The 19,438-nt window shown below is 32.8% G+C and overlaps 3 protein-coding genes across 4 annotated transcripts; 2 read left to right on the top strand and 1 right to left on the bottom strand.

Moving 5' to 3' along the window:
- Positions 1-4,284: 4,284 nt before the first annotated feature.
- On the top strand, positions 4,285-8,438 carry LOC118040270 (ras-related protein RABC1). Its single transcript, XM_035047167.2, has 7 exons — positions 4,285-4,442; positions 4,786-4,991; positions 5,599-5,667; positions 6,098-6,163; positions 6,822-6,943; positions 7,763-7,891; positions 8,089-8,438. The coding sequence occupies exons 2-7, from the start codon at positions 4,856-4,858 to the stop codon at positions 8,194-8,196; spliced, it is 630 nt and encodes a 209-aa protein (XP_034903058.1). The 5' UTR covers positions 4,285-4,442; positions 4,786-4,855; the 3' UTR covers positions 8,197-8,438.
- Positions 8,439-8,663: 225 nt separating this feature from the next.
- Positions 8,664-12,433, top strand: LOC118040280 (uncharacterized). Of its 2 annotated transcripts, XM_035047171.2 has the most exons (4): positions 8,664-8,958; positions 9,037-9,245; positions 11,940-12,078; positions 12,226-12,433. In XM_035047171.2, exons 1-4 carry the CDS (start codon positions 8,877-8,879, stop codon positions 12,315-12,317), a joined length of 522 nt encoding a protein of 173 aa, XP_034903062.1. In that variant the 5' UTR covers positions 8,664-8,876; the 3' UTR covers positions 12,318-12,433. The 2 variants fall into 2 exon arrangements, with proteins under 2 accessions (XP_034903062.1, XP_034903061.1); XM_035047170.2 differs by having other exon boundaries at positions 8,664-9,245.
- Positions 12,434-14,921: 2,488 nt separating this feature from the next.
- On the bottom strand, positions 14,922-17,234 carry LOC118040225 (U-box domain-containing protein 26). Its single transcript, XM_035047118.2, has one exon. It carries the CDS (start codon positions 16,291-16,293, stop codon positions 15,100-15,102), a length of 1,194 nt encoding a protein of 397 aa, XP_034903009.1. The 5' UTR covers positions 16,294-17,234; the 3' UTR covers positions 14,922-15,099.
- Between the last annotated feature and the right edge of the window lie 2,204 nt (positions 17,235-19,438).

Below are 19,438 nucleotides of genomic sequence, written 5' to 3'. Positions count from 1 at the left end.
TTTAAAGATTGAAATGTGAAAAAAAATAAAGTTTGGAATAAAAAATATAAAAACCTTGAACTATAATGACCAATTAATGTAAAATGAAAATTTTATATGAGTAAGAGTAGATTTCACTACATATATAAGCGTAATTTTCCGCTACACGAAGATACCTAAATAAATTAGTTATATTGATGATCTTGTGAGTTCATATACACAGATATACTCGATGAAAAAAAAGAAAATATATTATTTTCAAATAACCATCTCAACAAGCATCAAAGCTTTGCAATTTTTTTCTCTTAAATCTTGTTTATTGTAATATTTTAAAAATATTTTTGAAAATATTTAAAAATATTTTAAATTTTTTTATTTAAAATTAATATTTTTTAATATTTTTATATTATTTTAATGAATTGATATTAAAAAGAAATTAAAAATTAAAAATATATTTTTAATATATTTTTAAATAAAAAAATATTTTAAAAAAATAAGCAAAAGGATATGAAAGCTGTACAACACAAGTTTATCCATGGAAAATGAGTAAATTATTCATCTTGATGAAGTCAGAAAACTTTAAGAATGATGTAATTCTTTTTACAGCTAGTGGCTATCAAGTGTTCGGATGATTGTAATGCCTATAAAACAAGTCTTCTTGATTGATTGAGGTGACTCTTTAATGATTATCAGTTTATTTAATATTATAGTTACAGTTATTTTAGAAAAATAGTTATTTTAAAATGTATTAAAATAATATTTTTTTTAAAAAAATTATTTTTAATATTAACATGTCAAAATAAACTAATTTAAAAATATAAAACATTAATTTAAAATAAAAAATAACTATTTTTAAAAATATTTTAAAAATTTTAAAAATAACAGCTTCAATTGTACACAGAATATAATGATTAAAAAAAAGCTAATAAGACAATGCAAGCACTACAAAAACATAAACTACAAAGTGTAAGATAAAATAAATGAGTATTTACATTAAATCCTAAGCCTAAAACTTGTTTATATCGTTGCACATCTTTACTTGTTATATTAGTCATTTAACTCGTGCTACAAAAATTATGCAAGTTGAACAGATCAACAATGTTATTTAAAAATACATATATTTTTTTAAAAAATAAACTTTATTTATATAAATAAAAAATATATATGTAAATGTTTTAGAATAATATCTTGAAAAATAAAACATAAACAAAATAATTCTAAAATAACCTTAAATTTAAAAGCAATATGAAAAACTTATGATTTGGATGATAAGATCAAGATAAATTTATAAAAAAAATTTAAAATAATCACCAAACCACTTTTTTTTTAAAAAAAAATACAGAACGTTAAGATCGTACAAAGTTAAATCCCCAACAAATTAAAATTTTATTTTTATGTTAGATTTGGTCTTTATTCTTTTAATTGTTTTTTTTTTCTTTGGTTCCTTTTTTTGAAATTGATTTTTTTTATCCGATTTCATCCTTCAATATCAAATTGATTATGAATTAGACTTTTTGGTTTTTCTAGTGCAGTAATTTTAGTTTTATGATCCATGTCACGAGTATAAAATGTTAACTTGGGTTGACATCTGTTTTTTACACTAATTTTTTTTTTAATTTTATCTTTTAGTATTAGGTTTATTAAAAAATAAGATTCTTTTTTTTTATTATTTACTTTCTATGAGAATAGCCTGGCCTCACAACTTGGGTCTCGGGTTTTTCATGCTAAATTGGACTGGCTTAAAGTTTTTTTTTTTATCATTTATCATTTTTTTTTATTTCATCATTTAATAGTAAGTTATTTTGAAATTCAACTTTCTTTTGATCTGTGTTTTTTTTTATATATATATACAAGTCATCGTTGTCATGACTCATTCCTGGGTTCTTCCCCAAAATTTACCAGTTTTTCTCGTATAAAAATAAAAAATAAAAAGACTGGTGAGATGGCAAAAACAACCTAGGAGGGTTTTAGATATGTGTGTGTGTGAGAGAATCAAGCTAGAGTTTTCGACAAAATTATAAGCCTAATCATACCATTGTACCCAAGACTATAGAGAATGCAGATTCATGATCAAATTAATTGATTATTTAACGAATCTGCATAAAAATTAAGTCCATGGACATAATTAGATTTTTAATATGTCAATTTGATTTAATCGTGAGCTAAATTAAAAATTTAATTATTTTTAATAATTAATTTGGATCAAATTAAAAGATTTAATTCGGTACAAGGATTTAATTATATATTTAATGGGTAAAATTAATTTTATTAGAGACTTAATTAGTGAAAAAATAAGTTTGGGAGCCCAATTTGAACTTAATTGAGAAGATTGAAATTTTAAAGAGCCAAATTTAATTCTTACAAAGTCAATTGATTGAAATCAGTAGTAAAATTGCAAGAAAATCAAAGTTTATAGTCAATTATGGATTAAATTGAAGAAATTCATAGCCCATCCCTTTTTGAAAAAAGGAGTTAAACTTCAGGGACTTAATTCATTTGAAAACATGGGTGAAATTGAAGAAAATTAAAAATTTAATGATTGATTTGCATAAATCCAAAATCAAGGACCAAAATGAAAAAGACACTAAAATTCAGAATGGGTATTGAAGTTCGACAAGGGTAAAATTACATAAAATAAAAGTTTGAGGTTAATTAGTGATGTAATCAAAATAAATAAAAAACTAAAAGATTAAATTGAATTTTAGTCAAATCCCTAACTAAAAACCTAAAAAGTTAAAATAACACTTGAAATGGTGCGATTTGATAAAAAAAAAAAAACATCGTTGTTTTGACCAGCAGAGAAAAAAGAAAAAGAAAGAGAAACTAAGATAGCTTATCGTCTGGTTACTGTTTACTATCTCCTATCTTTTTACTCGAAAAGATTGCTTGACTGTCTATTTTTTTAGAGCATTTAATACTTCATCTCTTAATTAAAATGAACAGCCATACACCATTATGATAGTCATTATATCATTTCAACCCATAATGCAATGAGTCTGCATCCACAATGATTTATTGATGCTTTTCAATTTTTGTTTTGAAATTTAATTTAATAAGAGCAAGTTTAATATTGTTTTCATGTAAAATATCTAAAAAATAAGAAAAACAATGTTGTTTTCGAATTCTATCTACCAATCTCGACTAATGATTCAATTTTTTTTAATATCAAATGGTATAAACAAGATTGTAGAAAAGACCTTTTTGACTTGAACAAAAACATGAAAATCAAACATATAAAATTAAATATAGATTGCACAACATATTTGTCAAATATAAGATGTTATTATTATCACCATGATTAAAATATAGTTAATATTCATATTTGATATTAAAAACTTAAAGGAAGTGATGAATTTACTGTTCCCTGGATTTATTACACTATAGATGGGAATAATGAATTCACCATCTTGCCCTTAAAAGAGAGAGTATAGGGTAATGATTAAGGGTATGATTGTCTTTTCAATGCAACTATTTTTATCATTTTTTCAAGTTAATATTTTTTTTAATTTTATCTTTTAATTTTTATTTAATTAGATATTGAGTTCTATTTTTTTTTTCATGCTTTCAATAACCTTGGTTTTATTATTTTATTGTGTTACTTCAAATTTTTTATTTGTTTTTTTTATTAAATTTACTTTTTAAGTAAATTTGATTTTTTAACGATATAGAATTAATTGATTAAATATAGATAGATTTTCATTTCATTTCATTTTGTTTTGTTTTGGTTTTTCAGGATGTTGCTTTAAAGACCCACACATCTTTTTCTGATGTTTTCGTCTAGACTTTTATAGTTAGGTTTGAATCAACTTAATAAATTATTTTTATAACATGCGAATGTCCACAATGAAGTTATAATAAGTTTTTAATAATATTTTTTTTCTAGTTTTGTCTAGGTATAATATTAATGAATTGTTGCTAAATATATTTTTTAGGGTTTATCTATTATCATTACCTATAATTTAAATCAATACATTAAACTATCCAACTAATTGGCTCCAATTAAATTATTAAGTATCAATTTTTTCTTGTTTATTTAAAAATATTGTCATTGTTAAAATTTTTTTTTTGTGCTAATTTTTTTTAAACCGGCCTGCAATGTAACACGTGATCTAGTACATCCTATAGCCAAATAACCCTTGTCACTATGCATTTTACTAAAATAATGGTAAAAAGAAAGGAAAAACTAAAACAATTAATTTTCTTAGTAAAAGAAAAATCCTTTAAGGTCGTTGTATGGCAAAATTTGATTCGTAGAATTTTTTTTTTTTTAATTTCTACAGTCGTGTTTAGCTTAAAAAAATATCTACATTATATTTTGGTTCTCCATCATCTTTTAACTGTGGATTCCCCTTCTCTTTCACATTACTTTTCATAATTCTCAGAGCACACTCTCTCTCTCTATCCCTCTCTGCAAACCCACCGCCTGAATTTTAACAATTTTTTCAGAAGCCATTACCTTTCAGGTACATTCAAATCTCCTTTTCTGTTGATGCATAACGCACACACACACAAATCTTGTTTTGTGCTTTTGGGTACTGATGCCTTTGTTTTGTTTAATCTAATGATTTGGAAATTCTTAGCTTTGAATTGGGATTTCTATTTTTGGTATCAAATATCTTCTTTTCTGAATTTCTGCATCTGCTGTTTTTTTGGTTTTTTTATTTTATGTGTTGTATTGTGAAAAAGATTCCAGCTTTGATCATACTTTTCAATTCTACAATAATGTGCTTTTATTTCCTTTTTTGAATTTATTTGGTTTCTGTTAGGTATTGTTTAAAATCCTTGATTTGGTTTGTGTTTTGATAGGGTGACCTAGGGCACATTGTGGTGTTGGAGGAGCTGAGATTTTATTGGTTTTAGTTGAGATAATATTTTAATGGATTCCAGTTCGAGTTCTCCGGAGTTTGATTACTTGTTCAAGTTGTTAATGATCGGAGATTCTGGTGTTGGGAAAAGTAGTCTCCTTTTGAGTTTCACATCTGATACCTTTGAAGATCTCTCCCCCACCATTGGTAAGTGGCACGGGCACTGCAAATATTCATCCGCGTATGTGTTCTGGTTGATTTTAAGGTTGCTGTAATCTACTTCTAGTATTATGGAATTGAAAAATATAGCTAGTGTACTAGGATTTCATGCTTTGATTTTTCTTCCAAGCTATGGTTATTTGCCGATTAGCATTCTTTAACAAATTAGTGTTTCTTTTAGACTTCTTTCTGTGGATTGAAAATTAAGATCCAGGACCTCAAATTGTATGCTTGTGCTATAACTATTTGCAAGAAATCAAATTTGTGCTTTCTTTCTATTGGCGATGGAAGTTGATTTTGCTACTTAAACGGTCAATTAGGAAGGTGTTTGAGTTCAGATTTATAAATTTCTCATCTTTCGGTGAAATTTTGCTAATCAGTCATGCATACAATGCTTAATGGATCTAATATTTGAATAATTGTTTATGTCATGTTGTTCATCAAATCGTTAAGAATATAATTTGTTTGCTTTGGGGGGGGGGAAGATTATAGCATTTTGCTCTCTTGACCATCAAAATTGAATTCTGAAGCCATGATTTTGCAAGTCTCTGTTTCTTGAGATTTTAGCTTATTTTGTGTTTGCTTCGCTGCACAGGTGTTGATTTTAAAGTAAAATTTGTGAATATTGGAGGGAAAAAGCTGAAACTTGCGATATGGGATACAGGTAACTTCAACTGTGTTCCCATGTTTGTTGTTTGTCACTTAGTCTGTGGTTTCATTTTTTCTTAATTGCCTGCATGTTATATCTCATGCAATCCACTTCAATTTTAAAAGTAATGCTTATGCTATAAACATTTAGTCTTATTGTTCTGTGGCTTATTGGTTACAATTCAGATGTTGGGATTAATGTTCTCATAAATTATGTAGCATAGTATTATGAAATAACATTTCCAGTCTCATTGCTAGCAATAGCATGATGAAATTTGTTAATTGCTTATGTAGTTGCAGGCAATGTTACTAGTAACTTGACAGTTTTGTTACCTGTTTATGTTGTTTTACCAAGTCTTGACAGTTTTGGCTTACCTCTTTCTCCTTAGAGAAAGCTTTAGTTGGCCAAACGATGCCTTTCTGATGCTCAATGTTTGTTCATGCAGCTGGTCAGGAAAGATTTAGAACATTGACGAGTTCATACTACAGAGGGGCCCAAGGGATTGTTATGGGTATTTCCCCTATCTTTCATGACATCTACAATCGCTTAGTTAATAGTTGTTATAATGCAAAACTTCACTGCAAAGTTTTAAAGATGGTGTTCCTTGAATTTAGAAGTTCAGTTGTGTTGGGCCATTTGCTTTGCCTGAACTGCATATGATGGCTTACATGCAAAATGTAGTATCTACTTCTTTTTAGTCACATAGATTTATGAAACAGATGATATTCTTTTGAACTTAATCTGTTCACCATGTATTTGGATTTCTTGGATAAATAGGCACTCAACTTCTGGCAAGAAAAACTGGAAAAAAAATGTGGCTTCATGGTTACTGTTTCACCAGCTATCCAATTGGTTGCTACCATTTTTCTTTTGTATCCGTTGGAACTACGATTTTATTTGAGTCTTTCTCTCATAATTTTAATTCAAACTTTACAAAATGGAGCGAAAACATCATTAGAGAGTTAGACTTTATTTTAACTGATTAAAGTCTCCATCTTTTTGATGAATTATTGATTTTATTATTTCAGCTAGCTTTGAAACTTTCGGGCATTTCCATTTTAAAAAGCAATGAAATTCTGAGATTGTAGGTTGTATTTCTGCGGTGTTATTGTCAAGTTTTTAATCAATCAACTTGTTAAATATTTTTTGTTTTACTTTAATTGCAACAGTCTATGATGTAACTCGACGAGACACATTTACCAATCTTTCTGAAATATGGGCCAAGGAAATTGATCTATATTCAACAAATCAAGATTGCATCAAGCTGCTTGTTGGAAACAAGGTTGACAAGGTAATTTGATGGAGGTTTACCACTTGTCTTGCGAGATACAGTTTAAATTTGGCTTTAGTTTTGTTGTTGAAAAGGGACAGTCTAAATTTTGTGTTATAGCTCCCCACCCCCCCTCTCTATATTACATATCGTTTATTGTTTTGTTTTTAACTAAATGTTCTTGTTTATGGGTTCCATACAAGCAATAATGCTTTGAGGAATAGAGAAAGGCTGAATTGTCCATGCCTCCCCTCTCCCTTCTCTCCTTATAATTTAAGGGTGTAAATTTCTAAAACTAATATGGATAGTTAGAAGCTTCTACAGGGAAAAGGACACTTTACAAGTTTTTAAATAAAAACACTTGATTTCTTTTTTAAAATTTTTATTGTTATTCATTCTCCAATATTTCTCTGAATGGTTCAGAACACAATACTTTTAGAAAATTGTAAGACTAGATGTTAGAAGTTGGATCTAGGTAGCTGTAAATTGTGGTTTGCTTGTAAGCTGAATTGGAATTTCGACCAAATATCACTTTTAAGGAAAAAATAACCTTTTGCCCTAGAGGAAAATAAACCATTTCCCCTCATTTGTTCTGCGAAACAAGCACTCTGAATTGCCAAAGTTCTGAGGCTAGCATGGCATTCTTATGGCATATAATTGAATTGGACATGAGAATGTGGATGATTTAGACATCCCTTGTCACTTATTGCATGGTAGACGCTTAGATGATACTCGACACTTTATAGTGGCAGTGCTTCTTTTTATTTGTTGGGCATGGAAATTTGAGATGATATCATCTTTTATGGAAGTTTCATGCATGCTTGGATTTCCTCTATTCAGGAAAGTGATCGGGTGGTAACAAAAAAGGAGGGCATAAACTTTGCTAGGGAATATGGATGCCTCTTTATTGAATGCAGTGCTAAAACTCGCGTCAATGTACAACAATGTTTTGAAGAGCTTGTTCTAAAGGTACAGAACAGAAGATGCTAAATACTTATTTCTTTGTTATTTATATATTGTTACTCTGATGTTATTGCTGCCTATGTTTTGATATCGAGAACAAAATTTCCTGTCCAATCAGCCTTTTTTTGTGTCCCTTGTTAAATTGTTTCTACAATGCAGTGACTAATAGCTTGCATGATGATGGGTATGGTTATCCTTTGCAGGTTTTAGATACACCCAGTCTACTGGCTGAGGGCTCCAAAGGTGTGAAAAAGAACATCTTTAATGAGAAGCGTCCACAACCTGATGCGTCCACTAGCAGTTGTTGCTGATTTGGTCTAGTTTATCCTTGCATCATTTCCAGATCTCTAACAAAAGTGGTGATGGTGATCCCTCTCCAAATCCTGAAGAAATAGTTTTTATTCAACTATTGTTTTTGTCTGCATGAACTGAAAGTCACATGTAATATAGTAGACTTGTGAATGCTTTTATTTGATTTCTACACTCTTTTTGGTACATTGAACTACTTCTGATAAGTGATGATAAATTGAAGTTTGGAAACAGATTGCTGTTATGTTCTTACTGTGGTTTTCTGGATATAGATGTACATAAAGGAAGAAGTAATTAATAGCTTCTATTCTTCCCCTTGCATCCATGTGGTAATATTTTTAAGGTAACCAAGAATCTACTTTTTTGTGACAGTATTTGTATGGATCCATTATTTGTTCATTTGTTCAAAAAGAAATCAATGATGCCTAAAAGTAAAATATAATTTCAAAACAATAATTTTTCAATAATATGGATTTGGAACTCAATAATAATTTAAGTTATAGATTCTACCAATCTGCTTGATAAAGTTAAAGATTTCTAATTAACTAAACAGAATTTCAAAGGATTGAAAAATCAACCAAGTTGAAGGGCCAAAATAAACAAAATAAAGTAAACTAACAAAAACTAGAAACTCAGTTATAGAACACCAGAATTTTGCCATAAAAAAAACTAACACCAACAAATGGGTGCAGGTAAGGCGCCCATTTCCAATCTACCCCTCCCTTCACAACCACCACCACCAGCTCCAAACCCAAGAGCAACCAGTAGGCGCATTCTCCTATTCTCCCTTCCTTTATTTACCACAGCAACTACTGCTAATCTTCTTCCTTTTAGTACTACAGGTGCTAAATTTGCGAGTGCTTCAACTATACAACTGAACTTAAACTCTTGTTGGGCACTAGCAGAAAGCTTTGACCCAGTAAGCCAAGCTGAGAAAGAAGCCAGTGCTGCCATATCTAGGAGAGTAACAGAAGCTGTAGAGTTGTTGGAGAAAGGGAGGGAATTGCAGGCTCAAGGTGACTTCAATGAAGCACTGCTCTACTTCACTAAGGTTTGTTACATCTTCCCTTTATTTTTTGGGCCTTTACTTTTAGTTTGTCCTTGTCTTTTGATTTTACATATATTGGTCAATTGAAATATAATAGTTATTTGCTGCAAATGTTAGTCTTGGAGATAGTTTTTTGGAGAATGTTGATGGTTTAGGATTTTTTTTGGAGATGTAATGCTAAGGGATATGGGAGTCAAGAAAATTGTATTCTTGTGTTTATTATTTCGGTTCTTATGGTGGTAATGATGAAACTCGAACTTGAGACCAAGCTCATCCCCTTTACTTTGCAGGGGAAAGTACCTCTAGGCTTATTGCTCGTTGGCATGACTAATTATTAGGTTAAGGAATGAGCTCTAAGTTTGAAAAACACTAAGCATAGAGCTCTGGAAGCAGGAGATGTGAGTTTTGAATGGGCGAGTTAAACTTGGAAGGTATGATGGTCAAAAAAGAAATGGTATGTTATGTAGTGTGTTTGGCCTTTGACAAGGAGAGCTAGGGGAGGTTCTTGTGACTGATGATGAACTTACTGCCGAGAGTAAATGTTGGGAGAATTTGCTTGGATGGATAAATTTTTGGTGCAAAACTTTGTCTTGGGGAAATTTTGGGTTTTTTTTTTTTTTTTTTTTTTTTTTTTTATCTATGATTAGATAGAAGATTATTTCAGTGGCCTTCTGAAACAATTTCTTTGAACTGTGGATGAAGAAGGATTGAATTCTACCTGTATAATTGAGTTACAAGCTTGGAGTTCTGATTTTGGTTTGTTAAAGCATGGAGCAAAATCTTTTCCAGTAGGTTATAGATGATATAGAAATTCTTTGAGATGCATTGATCTGTAGGAAAGTTCAAGTCGATAGTCCGAGCTTCCAAACATAATCCCATTGAAGAATTTTTTTATTTGATTTTATCTGTGGAATTTAGTCTAGTAAAAGGTTGAGTATTAGAGGAAGCCACCTAAGTTGCAGTTAGTGCGAGGATTTGGGCAGAACGAAACTAATTGCTTTAAAACTCCCATTTAAAGTAACTATAGGTTTCTGGGAGATGATGGGAGTCTGGAAGAATGTATAGCTGGTAAACTAGCGAACATCCAGTATTTAGACAGATCGTGAATGATATGGTTGGTGTCTACCCAAAAGCAAATGGTGTCTCTCATTCTGAGGTGGTTATCACATGGGGTGAAGTGAGAGGAAAGTATTGAGGTTAAGGCTAGAACTTATAAAGCCCTAGTACAGCTGACACTTTTGTGGAAATGTAACGAGATGAAGAAGGGATCTTTTTTTTTGTTGAAGTTGCAGATTGAATGTCAAAATTGAAAGCTTGTTATTTGCCAGGGTTTATATTTTTAATTTTCACGCTGTGGGGTTAACAAGTTGCAGTTTGCTTGTTTGTTGAGGGTTATTTAAGTTTTTTCCTCATTAGAGCTCCTTATAGGGGCAAGGAGATTGAGTTTCTTTTTTAAGCAATGCTATGCTCATCTTATTGAAAAACTGAAACTAGCCAAAAAATGACAAGGAAAAGAAATAAAGGAAGTAATATTGTTTAATAGTTTTTATGAAACCCTCCTTGGAATTTGGCTCTCTATTTAAGTGTGAAATTCCGGTGACAGCACATTTCTTTTGCAGAGGTTACCGTCAACTGATTTGAGATAATTCTGCATTTCCAGAGCTAAAATTCTTTAGCATTTGTTTGTCTAACAGAATTTAATCAATCAATTGATAACTGTAATACCTCAGGGCTTACCAGAAGGCAACATTTTGGCATCGTTACGATAGACAAAGACCTTTAATTGTATCATATAGATTGAAGACACTAGAATGTACTTTCTAAAACAAATTTCTTTATGAGAAAACTATTCTGAGTATGCATGATCCAATCTTGAGATTTAATCTGTCCAAGACCTCAAGATTTATAGTGGTAATTGATAAATTTTGAAAAACTTCAATGGGACGTGCACTAGGGATATGTAGTTTCCTTTTTTCCATGATGGACAGACCCTTGCAGTTGCCTGTGCTCTTTTTAGAGATCCACATAGACTAAACTATTGTTTTCCTTTGAAGTTTCATGTCAACTACTAGGTGCTATCCGCTAGAGTGCATCTGTTTATTTGCCCTCTGTTTGTATCAGAACATTGTAAATCATACAGTGTTCTGCATCCGTGAAGTTTTCCTTATCTTCAGATTCTAGACATTAATGTGCTCTCTCAGATGTTTGTGCTTTAAAGCATGCAATCTGCGTCTTCTCCAATTAAATTGCTAGCGCCTACGTGACATGATTTTTTTTGGTTGTGCCAAGAATTGACTATGATCTTAAGCTCTTTCCTTTTCATTTGCCAAAAGAAAGGAACTGGAGTGATGTGCTTCTGCTCTATCACGCCCCCCCTCAAAAAAGATAAAAAAGAAGAAAAAACAAAGGAAATGCTTCCGCCTTGTTGCAATTTGGTTGAACAACTTGCTAGAAGATTTGCATCCCAGATAGCTAAGTATTAGAAATAAATGATTGAATTGGTTCTACATAGTACAATGAACTACGTATTTTAGTTACTCCATTAGACAAGAAACTCCAGAATACGTGTTTCTAACATAGTACAAGATATCAGTGGCTCCATTTCAAGATTGAAGTTGTCTTCATGTTGTAATGCATGCTTCATGAACAATCTGATTGTGATGTTACTTGCAATGTCACTTCCATATTTTCTTGCAGATGGTTGAAAATTACAAAGATTTTGCGTTCTCAGAATATGGAAGGTTTGGGAGAGCATTGTCTCTTTACGAGGTTGGGGACAGAGAAGAAGCAATTGCAGAAATGGAAGATATCTCAATATCTTTGAAGGGATATCCAGGTATTTTCTCAAGATTTTTCATTTCTTGGCTATATGAAAGTAGAAAGTCTTAGCTTGAATGTTCCCCCTTTGAAAATTTTGTTTCCTTTTACTCCTTTTTAAATCTAACATTCTTTCATGTTGGCCAATTGTTGGGGTATTTGACAGAAATACATGCAGCTCTTGCAGCAGCCTTGTATGCGGACAAGCATGCCCCTTTGCTCCTGTTTGGTATTACATTTCAAACAGGGTTTGGATAAAATTTGATTTTTTTTTTTTAGATTTTTTTTTTTTTTTTTTTATGTTTTTGGATTTTATTTTAATGTATTTCCAAGTAAACAACACTTTAAAAAGCAATAGTTACCACACTTTCAAATACCCTCTTCATCCATGATCCATCCATGAATTTGCTAGTTCATAATTAAATATGTAATGCTAAGACAACTATTGTTTTGGCTCTCAAAGTAGCTAAAGGAGGACTCAAATCCGAGTTCTATCCCCCTATCTTTGCAGAATACAGTACTGTAAAAAACAAGTTGTTGTTCTACTTCTGTTGATATGTAAATTATTCAATACCTTGTTTAAACACAAAGTCATTAACTTCGTGTCGAAGCAAATGCTTAAAAACTTAGTGATAACCAGTTCAACTTGGACCAGACCACTGTTGCTTGAACCGGATGTCGCATTCATCCGTTCCAAGTTGATTTGGTTGGCACTGAGTCTTTAAATATATGGTTGAACACAAAGTAAAGTCAATGTCTTTGGTTTTGAACCTAAGACACTAAAGACGCACCCTTTCAATACGTCCAGTTTGCAAAGTCATTAAGCAACCTATGTTGGGGGCCATGTTCACCGAAGACCAGTTTTTTGTGAAAAAGCTGTGTTACGCAACTCAAACATTGCACATCGCAGATTAACCAAAGGGAGGAGATTTTTGGTTGCGTCCAATGGTGGCAATTCCAAAACATGTAGTATGACTATGAGTTCTTGATTTGGATAGCTTCATGAAGAATTCCATGTGCTATAGTCTCCTCCTGAGGTACAGAAAACAGACTCTAAGGACAATATTCAACTGTGCTTATACAGAATGTGAGGTCTTTCTTGCTTTTGTCTCTTTAATTTAATTCCCACACGAAATTGTTTACCAAACTCACACGTTCCAGGAATTTTCTTTGATGCATACTTAAACCAACCTGCTGCCATTGAACTTGAATTTTGAAGAAAACCTTTTATAGATGCTGCTTTACTTGGTAAACGTAGTCATTAATGGCACTCCTTGAGCACATGGTTATCAGAAAGTGAGACCTTTCATGTTCTTGTCTTTTTAGTAAGGTTATAAGACCAACCTGCTGCCATTGAACTAAGGAGAAAAAAAAAATAAAAATCCCCTCCACACGTTATAACAAACCTTGGAGGAAACCCTTATATGGTTTCTGCCATTACTTGATTAGTATTTAGTTCTAGTTGGAACTTGCTGTTTGCTTGAATACACATGATGCTGCTGTGGTTGGCTTCATGAAAGGCACCAACCTTTTGAAGTTCAACGAAAATTTTGGACGGTTGTTTGGCATTGTAGCATAGCTATAGGTATAGTGTGCAGGCCTGTGCAATATCCCTTTTCACCTTTGTAGAATCTTGGTAAAAAGAACTGCTCCATCTCTTGCATGCTTACTTCCTCGCCGAAAATTTAGACCGAATGGTATGTTTCTTTTGGAACATTTTCAACGCTCATTAAAAGTGTTTTCAACTTTAACCATCACAAGGGTAATAAATATTCTTTCTATGGTGGGTCAGTCCTCTAGAAAAGGCAAGAAGATTACTCTTTTCAGTTCGTTTCGCATGCCATAGGAGTAAGGCCGATGCTAGGCGTGATTGTAGTGATCCGAGCTAGATTTTGGTGCAGTCCTTGTGTCTGTGAGACCACTATAGCAGTGATTAGACGAGGCCATATTATTCATTGACTTTGCATTCAACCGCAGGGTACAACATGCGGCCAACTTCGATCGATTTTTTTTTTTTTTTGTAGTATATGAATTGGAGATTACAAACACTGGTCAATTTCCCCCAAGATGCTTGTAATATGTGAATCATCTGATGAACTCTTAATAAACTTTGAAACATGCAGTAGTTGAATAAGAAAGGGAAGGCTACATCTTAGTTTAGCCAGTAAAGCTACTGACTGTTTACGCTTTATATTTCGGTTCCATTTACCTTTGGAATGCCCGGGATTGTAAAGAGGAGAAAGCTAGTCCTGTTGTGTAGTTTAAGGTCTAATGAACATTGAAACGAGCTAGGCAAAAAAAGGGGAAAAGTTTTGATATATGGGCCAGAGATGTGATCCCAACGGAGCAGTATTCTGTGAAACAATATGCAGACAATTCAACAACTTTCGGCGACCTATTGTAACCTAAGCTATGCAAATTGCAAATCATCCAATCCCAACACACAAAAATATCAAATGAAATGAAAGGAATATCCACAGACAGAAACTTCCAGTCCCATCAACTTCAGTTTCCAAATTTCAACACTAATGATAAAAGGATGCTGTCCGATGTCATAATGGTATATTTGGGACAGTGCCAGCTTTCTCTCTGGCAATTTGAACCACTGGAATCAATGCTGCTTTGGTTTTTTTTGGATGAACCATGTGGATCACGCGCATGAACTCTATCATTTGACAGTTAGGCTGTAATTTCACTGCTTGGACATTGCTTTAACGGGGAGAAGTTTTCATTTTCTGAATTGATGCTTCAGAGAATGGCATCTCAACAACACAACATAAAATGGAGAGAAATTACCAGGTGAAGAAGGGTTTGGGATTTGGCACAGGACAACCATCCATCTAATCAAATTTGGTTTAGGCATAACATAAATCCACTCAGCTTGGTGGGGGTTTATTCAGTAATTAACGAATGTTTAATGACAGATAAGATACAAACATGGACACTTCTGTAATCTTTACAAAGATACTATGTCACAGGGAAGCCAATGCACCAACAAGAACCCGCCCAGGCATAAAAACATCCCATACTTTTTTTTAGTTTACAAATGTTTTGGTTCTTCATCCCACTTGGACCCAAGCAGCTTGAGTAGCATTCTTGCTTTTGTTTTGGTCCTTCCACTACACTGGCTCTGCAACAGCAGAAGCAATTGAGTTAAAACTCCAGCACCAATTGCTTCTTCCCGTGCCTGTAAAGAATCTGTGCATATAATCATTAATGATCGAATAGCGCTTTCGCTTCCTTGGTGATCAGAAACCCTAAAAACCATCTTAATGAGAGCTTTAATACCATTAGGATCATTGATCAAAGCCTCTTTTGCACTCTCTAGTCCTAGAAGCAGCTCAATTGTTGCCATTGCTTTAGGTGCCAAATTTCTTTCATGTCTTTGAGCGTCATAAATATAGGTCAAGAGTCCATTTATCCCACCTTCTTGAACCATATTCTCTCTATTTGATTCCAAGCAGCATAGTGCCGATATAGCTTTGATTCCAGCCTCAGATGCCCCATATGTTTGGTGAACAAGAAGAATCAGCCCTTTCAAGAGTTTTCTGTTTTTGCCAAGCTTAGCACAGAGTTCTCTTGTCTCCAAAGATGATGATATGGCTTCTATTATCTGGCACAAACCCCTCTTGATCTTGCTAGTACCTTGATCAAACAAAAACTGAAAGGATTCCAGTTTAGACTCTTCTCTTAGCATATTTAAACACTCATATTCGCCAAGAGACAGCAATCTTAGGACACAAGAAAGTGCTTGTTCTGCAAACTTAGCACTTCCTTCAGACAGTCTGGATTCCACTTTTCCAAAAAGCAGCTCCAACAATAAAGGAAAGAAGCCTAACTGGAACAAACTAGAATTTCCAGATTGTGATTCTTCAGTTAGAGCTTGGATGTTTTGGAGTGTTTCACACTTGTACTCCAAGGAAGCTTCACCTGATTCAAGAATTTTCTTCAATGAAGCTAGAGAATCAATTGTTGATAAATAAACAGGATCAAACTGAGGGCCTATTTGCAGCCACTGATCAATCAAATGACGAAGAGTGTTATTAGGAACCATGGATGGATCCTGAAGCTTCTGCATTGTGACAGGGCAAGTAAGATTACCAGCAGCAAGCCATTTTTCTATGCTTGATCTGTCATAAGTTTGGCCGGTACATAGCGTCACTGGATCTTTGATCAAGTCTAGACTAATTGGACACATGAAAAAGTGGGGTACAGTCATTTCTGCTTCGTTCATGGAGAAGAGAAAAAAACCAAAGATTCAAGAACAAAAAACAAAAGAAAGTACTGGTGGTGAATAGATGGCGCTGCTATTGGTTAACCATTTCAGCATCTAACAAATGGACGGTAGCTGAAGTTCTTGATTAATAGGAATTGGTGGGGTGAAGTAAGAAGATATTGCTCTACAATATACAATGCAAAAAACTAGATGTTAAAAAGACGAACCTTAAACAGCACTCATGAAATAAAAAACTGCAAGAAACATAGTGGGAGTGGGGTTTCTCTTTCCTTTTCCTTTTCAGTACAGAAATGACAGTTGATAGAGAAGTGGGACAAAGTTACCAACGGTACAAGAGAAACACAAAGGAAGAAGAGCACACAAGTGATGGGAAAGATGAGAGAAAACAAGCTACCACCTCTAGTCCACAGTGCCAGCAACTTCAGCAGCAGCTGAGATTTACAAGAGGGCGAAGGGAAGTTTCTTTTTTCTTTTTTATAGGGAGAAGAAAGGGAGAGGGAGAGGCAAAAGTGCAATCTTAGGTGGAGGAATAAGATGATAACACCAGCATACAAACACCAAGGTAGGCCAAACAATATTATGGGCCTTATCTTAGTGAAAGAGCAAGCGATCACAACCAATAATATGGATTAATTATACGGAATGGTCCCCAATCCTTCCTCTATATCTATCAGTTCAGTCAAAACTGACCCACCCGGAGAAAAAAATAATAATAATACTGTTCATCTTTGAAGTTTGAATCCACCCCCACAATAGTTGAAAATGAAACTGTGTTCTTGTAAGAGAGAGGGAGAGGTTTGTCATGTTGGCCACAGGATTCATGAGAGGGGCAATAATATGGGAAAGCACTAGCAAATTAATGGAATAAAAATAATATCCAAAAATATTGATAAACAGAACTGCCTTACATAGCTTGTTTTTCTCAGCTGAATTATTTCATCAAGGTTGGAAAGAATAGGCTAATGGGACCTTCGTGATTTCCAGCTTCTGGAGAGGCTGGGAGGACATTAATTGCCGCCTTATTATTAGGCACCCAATTAAAGCAGATAGCTGAAAAACATTATAAACTACTTTAAAGATCTTTTCTTTTTTATTTTAAGATCAAAACCAAAAATATTCATTTGAAACAACATTGTCATAAATATGCCTTGAAACTTGTAAGAAATCATTCCATCTCTCAACATTTTCAGTGTCTATAAATCAAGGAAATATTCTAAGTGTGAGTGTGAAGTGTCCTAAAATCACAAATGGCTAAGTTTGGAATGAAAGATTAGACTACATCTATCTCATGTTATCATCTTAAATTTGAATTAAAGAAGAAGAAACTGCATAAAATAAATATATTTATTGGAGCTAGTGTGAATGGTTCAGCTAGAACCCAATTGAAAAAGAAAAAAAAACTATCTGGGATAAAATTATAGAAAAACTATGCCCTAAATGTTAAAAGCAAAGAAATTAAAAAAAAATAAAACAAAACTAGTCAAATACCCCCAACATCTTACCAGGTTTTAAGCAAAACAGGAGCTGAAGAATTCTCCCTTACTTTAATTATTCCAAAATTTGGCTGGATTCTCTGAAATTTACATAATTTCAAACACCATAATTGATGATGAAAGACTAAAAAGTACGCAAACATATATTATATTACTAAGGATTCTCTAATCTTTTTCTTAAGTCATTTCGATGCTCCATCTTGAGTCCAATTTTCCCAAGTAATTGCATCAGGTTTCTAGCTAGAAATGTGAGTCAAATTTCTAATTAAGAGAGCCAACTCGCATTCAAACACACACACACACACTACATATACACCAAATTCACTTGATGATTTGTCTCAAGGAATCTGATTTTCCAATTTGAAATAGGTGGGCACAAAGATATATGTTGGTGAATATAAAAAAGATTTTTGGGGGGACAAAATTCTTACAGGAAAAATAGAATCAATCCATTTTATTTGTAGTGGTTCTTGGCTAAGACCTTTTGACCTGCCAACATTTCACATGCCACCACTTGATTTGTTTTGTCAATTTATAGCAGCTGGTGGGATCCAGATTTCCTCTCCCGTCTGATCACGATCTAATGGTCAATGCAGCTTAATTTGAAGTGATGAACAGTTTAATTTGCTTAGACATTCTAAGAATTAATAAATATTTATACAAAGTGAAGAGAAATAAAAGAAAGCTAGGTTCCTTCTAGATTCTTGGTTGGTTCACGATAGAAATAAATAAAGTTTTAGCGAATTATGTGGTTATTTCTCTCTTGTCCATCACCATATATATATATATGCATGCTAAGTTCAAAAAATATTATAAAATTAGTAAATTAATGCTTAACTTAAACTAAAATTCTATTTTTTTTCTCGATAAAAAATTTATTATCTTTTAATATTTTCTCGCGTGACAGTTTGAACATGATCAAATATATACCTATAAAAAAAATGTATTTTTTTAATATAGAAAAAACAGCAAATCTTTTAATATTAATGATACAAAATAAACAAGCTATTATTTTTACATCACTTGAATAAAAATATATGAAAACTAAGACTTGTTACAAGAAAATAAGAATAATAAAATCTAAAACTAAAACCGAAACCTTCTCTCAACTCTCAAGACAAGGTAAATTATGAGTAATCTTAACTATCTCTTCCTTTCCCTTGTTCTAGTGATTAAGCTCATAATTAATTCTACCCCCGCCCTCTCTCTCTCTCTCTCTCTCTCTCTCTCTCTCCCTCCCTCTCTCTCTCTCTCCCTCTCTCTCTCTCTCTCTCTCTCTCTCTCTCTCTCTCTCAAGTGATCATAAATACCAGGCAAGAAAATAAAATAAAAATGAATGCTGCCCTCAAAATAGGGTATGAAAAAGAGAGGGTGCGTGCCTGTACTGTGGGTTGGAGCAAGAAAGAGACCAAGGGCAACAAGACAAAGAAAAGTCTTAAAAGAGACTTAAAAACCTAAAGATTAATACGAAGAAAATCTGGCCTTTGAACACTAGCTTGTCTGCCATCTTGACAATCCAACCTCCACTACTTGCCGGAAATAAATGATAGTTTAGTGCAGTAGGAAGCGGCTGGCTCGTCAAGTCCCAATAAGTTAGAGTCTCCCTCCCCACAAAATCTCGTGTTCGAGCCTTTCTTTTATAATAAAAA

The sequence above is a fragment of the Populus alba genome, chromosome 7 (assembly GCF_005239225.2).
Source record: "Populus alba chromosome 7, ASM523922v2, whole genome shotgun sequence".
Taxonomy (NCBI): domain Eukaryota; kingdom Viridiplantae; phylum Streptophyta; class Magnoliopsida; order Malpighiales; family Salicaceae; genus Populus; species Populus alba.
The sequence above is the reverse complement of the archived record's forward strand: the minus strand, read 5'-3'. Positions and strand labels throughout refer to the sequence as shown.

Coding starts and splice junctions, on each gene's coding strand:
- LOC118040225 (XM_035047118.2), bottom strand. CDS start 16,293: ATGAACGAAGCAGAAATGACTGTACCCCACTTTTTCATGTGTCCAATT.
- LOC118040280 (XM_035047170.2), top strand. CDS start 8,877: ATGGGTGCAGGTAAGGCGCCCATTTCCAATCTACCCCTCCCTTCACAA. Junction 9,246..11,939: donor CACTGCTCTACTTCACTAAG/GTTTGTTACATC, acceptor ATTTTCTTGCAG/ATGGTTGAAAATTACAAAGA. Junction 12,079..12,225: donor ATCTTTGAAGGGATATCCAG/GTATTTTCTCAA, acceptor GGTATTTGACAG/AAATACATGCAGCTCTTGCA.
- LOC118040270 (XM_035047167.2), top strand. CDS start 4,856: ATGGATTCCAGTTCGAGTTCTCCGGAGTTTGATTACTTGTTCAAGTTG. Junction 4,992..5,598: donor AGATCTCTCCCCCACCATTG/GTAAGTGGCACG, acceptor TTCGCTGCACAG/GTGTTGATTTTAAAGTAAAA. Junction 5,668..6,097: donor ACTTGCGATATGGGATACAG/GTAACTTCAACT, acceptor TTGTTCATGCAG/CTGGTCAGGAAAGATTTAGA.